At 41.8% G+C, this 2,500-nt stretch overlaps 1 protein-coding gene across 16 annotated transcripts in view; it reads left to right on the forward strand.

Moving 5' to 3' along the window:
• LOC125027060 (longitudinals lacking protein, isoforms A/B/D/L-like) overlaps positions 1–2,500 on the forward strand; it is an 81,563-nt gene that overhangs the window by 54,980 nt on the left and 24,083 nt on the right. Inside the window, exons 5-6 of one of the 16 annotated variants that reach the window (XM_047615746.1) lie at positions 212–703; positions 869–986. The exons of 12 other annotated variants lie outside the window; for them this stretch is intronic. In XM_047615746.1, coding sequence (XP_047471702.1) covers positions 212–691 — 480 coding nt within the window. In that variant the 3' untranslated portion in view covers positions 692–703; positions 869–986. 3 more of the 16 variants (XM_047615745.1, XM_047615755.1, XM_047615759.1) reach the window with 3 other exon arrangements.

Below are 2,500 nucleotides of genomic sequence, written 5' to 3' on the forward strand. Positions count from 1 at the left end.
GAGCAGAGCTATGATAAATATTGACAAATCAGATGAACCACCTGACACCAGAAAAATTATCAATCATAGCATACAATCTTCTCTTCAGTGGAAGTATATGGAATTCCTTCAGTGGTGAAATGAATATGACACTTAGTTCTCTTGGCATTACTGTCGTTGGTTATGGGCATGTGTGATAGCAGGTTCTAAGTAGTGCCCTCTTTTGTTGCAGAGTGTGTTGTTTGATTCGCTTACGAGCCTCCACTCATCTGTTGGTTTTGGTGCAATCTCCACACAAAACACCTCTCCTGCTGACCCCTTCCGACCATACGAGTGCCACACATGTGGGAAAAGATTCAAGCTCAACCATCATCTGAAGCAGCACAGCAGAATCCATACTGGGGAACGACCCTTTGCCTGTAATCTATGTGGCAAAACCTTCACACAACAAAGTAGTTTCCGTTACCATATAAAGAAGCTTTGTGGTTCTAGCATGGTAAAGCCCACTGGAGCATTGCCAAATGCCAATCAAAGCAATTTGACAGTGGCGAACATGAATCAGTCTGTCATCTCCATGCCAAATGTGACCCAGTGTAATGTTCCCATACCAAGTGTTACGCAATTTAATGTACCACTGCCTAATGTGAACATCCATTCTGATGTGGCTTCCAGCGGAATGCAACCTGATGGTAGTCAGTCTTTGCCACCCTAAGCATGCGATAAGGTATATGATGAGTGCTTGAAGATTGAATAGGCTATGCAGTAGAGTTCTTCCTTCAAATTATTGTTCGTAAATTTATTGTAAGGTCTGATGCACTTAAGGATTGCAAGAGAAAGCATTGAGTATTAAAATGGACTATAAAGTGAAGGTGGGCTTTCTTGTCCCCAGGCTTGGGAAGTGAGTACGCCTGCCAGACAGTGTGTTGCCCCTCAGACTGGCATGGGAGCTGGTTGGTTGTCCACTGGGCTCATCGGGTCACACCCACAGCAACGTAAACAGGATAAGGACAACTCTTATAAGCAACACCACTGTCCCTTCTGTAATAAGCAGTTTCGAAGAAAGGACCACCTCACTCAACATATTCGTATTCACACCGGCGAGAAACCGTACTCCTGTCCCCGTTGTGGACGAGGCTTCAATCAGAAAAGTCCACTGATGTATCACATGAGTATTTGCCATTAAAGTTGGGATCAGGTTGTATGTCAGCTTTTGTGACAACGAGGTCATAGTGTATTTGGATGCAAGAAAATCCTCTTTTGTTTTATACTTTTATAAACAGGATTGTGCTGTTTACAGACTACACATGATCTGGATGAAACACAGTTTTTCTCCCCCCCCCCCCCCCTCCCTCTGGGCTCTCTTGTAATAACAAGGTTGATGACAAAGCTTTACTGACTGTGGCATTAGAATTTTTTAACAAATGGATGGCTCCAGAAATATTTTGTGCTTATGCATTTTAGACAGTGAATCTTAGCTTGATTAGCATATTTCTGTACTGACACCATACTTCTGCCTTATAGAATTTTTTGTTTTCATTGTATAGTGGACAGTTGATATTTAGCCTTCGTTCGTAACATTTGGATGGAAGGAGTAAATCTAATAAAAAAAGACATTCTGACTGCAAGCAGTTATTATAGGTTATGGTAATATTTAAGATGATGAAATCGTGGGTGTGTGACTAGGCTTTGCCGTGTGTTGCAGGGTGATGGTGGTATGGGTGGATTGGCTGTCAAGCTACCACACCTCTGGCTGTCGGGAGGGTCAGGCATAGGAAGCCACCCGCAGTCCATGCCACAGCAGCACCAGCATCCACATCAGCAACGCCACCAGCAGGGACTACCTGACCCCCGCCCATATGCTTGCTCCTTCTGTGGTCGTCGTTTCAAGCGCTCTGATCACCGACGACAGCATGAGCGGCTGCACACAGGCGAAAAGCCCTATGGCTGCCCACGATGTGGTGCCAAATTTGCCCAACAAAGTGGTCTTCATTATCATAAAATTAATGCCTGTCGTGAAGAGCCACATGTTGGCACATAGTTGATGCTCATGCTTATGTGAGCATTCGGTATACTACAGTTAGGCATAGTTAGAATACCAGATATGTTATTTACAATAGTGAAGTGTTTTTTTTTTTTTTTTTCCTCTCCTTTTTATGCGTGTCTGAAAGCAAGTTTTTTTTTTTTTTTTTTTTTTTCAAAATTAGAAAAGCATATCCTGGGGTGCAAATTATTTGTTATTACATAAATTGTTTACTATTTTTATTGTGGAAAATTAGCAGAATATGAAGAATAGAAGATGTGCTTAAAAGGCATTTATTTTTTTATTATCACCTTATACATAGACTCATGACTATGAAATTCAGGTTTTGAATGTATGAATTGTAGAACTCAAAAATAAACTGTATCATAGAAAAGAAAGAGTCAGGAAAGTGTGGTGATTACTGTGACAGCTGCTGATGTTGGGTGGATCTGTAATTAGGAATCGAGGTGTGTGGTGTAGGATGCAACATTAATGCCCACC

This window comes from Penaeus chinensis, chromosome 7 (genome assembly GCF_019202785.1).
Source record: "Penaeus chinensis breed Huanghai No. 1 chromosome 7, ASM1920278v2, whole genome shotgun sequence".
Classification (NCBI taxonomy): Eukaryota; Metazoa; Arthropoda; class Malacostraca; order Decapoda; family Penaeidae; genus Penaeus; species Penaeus chinensis.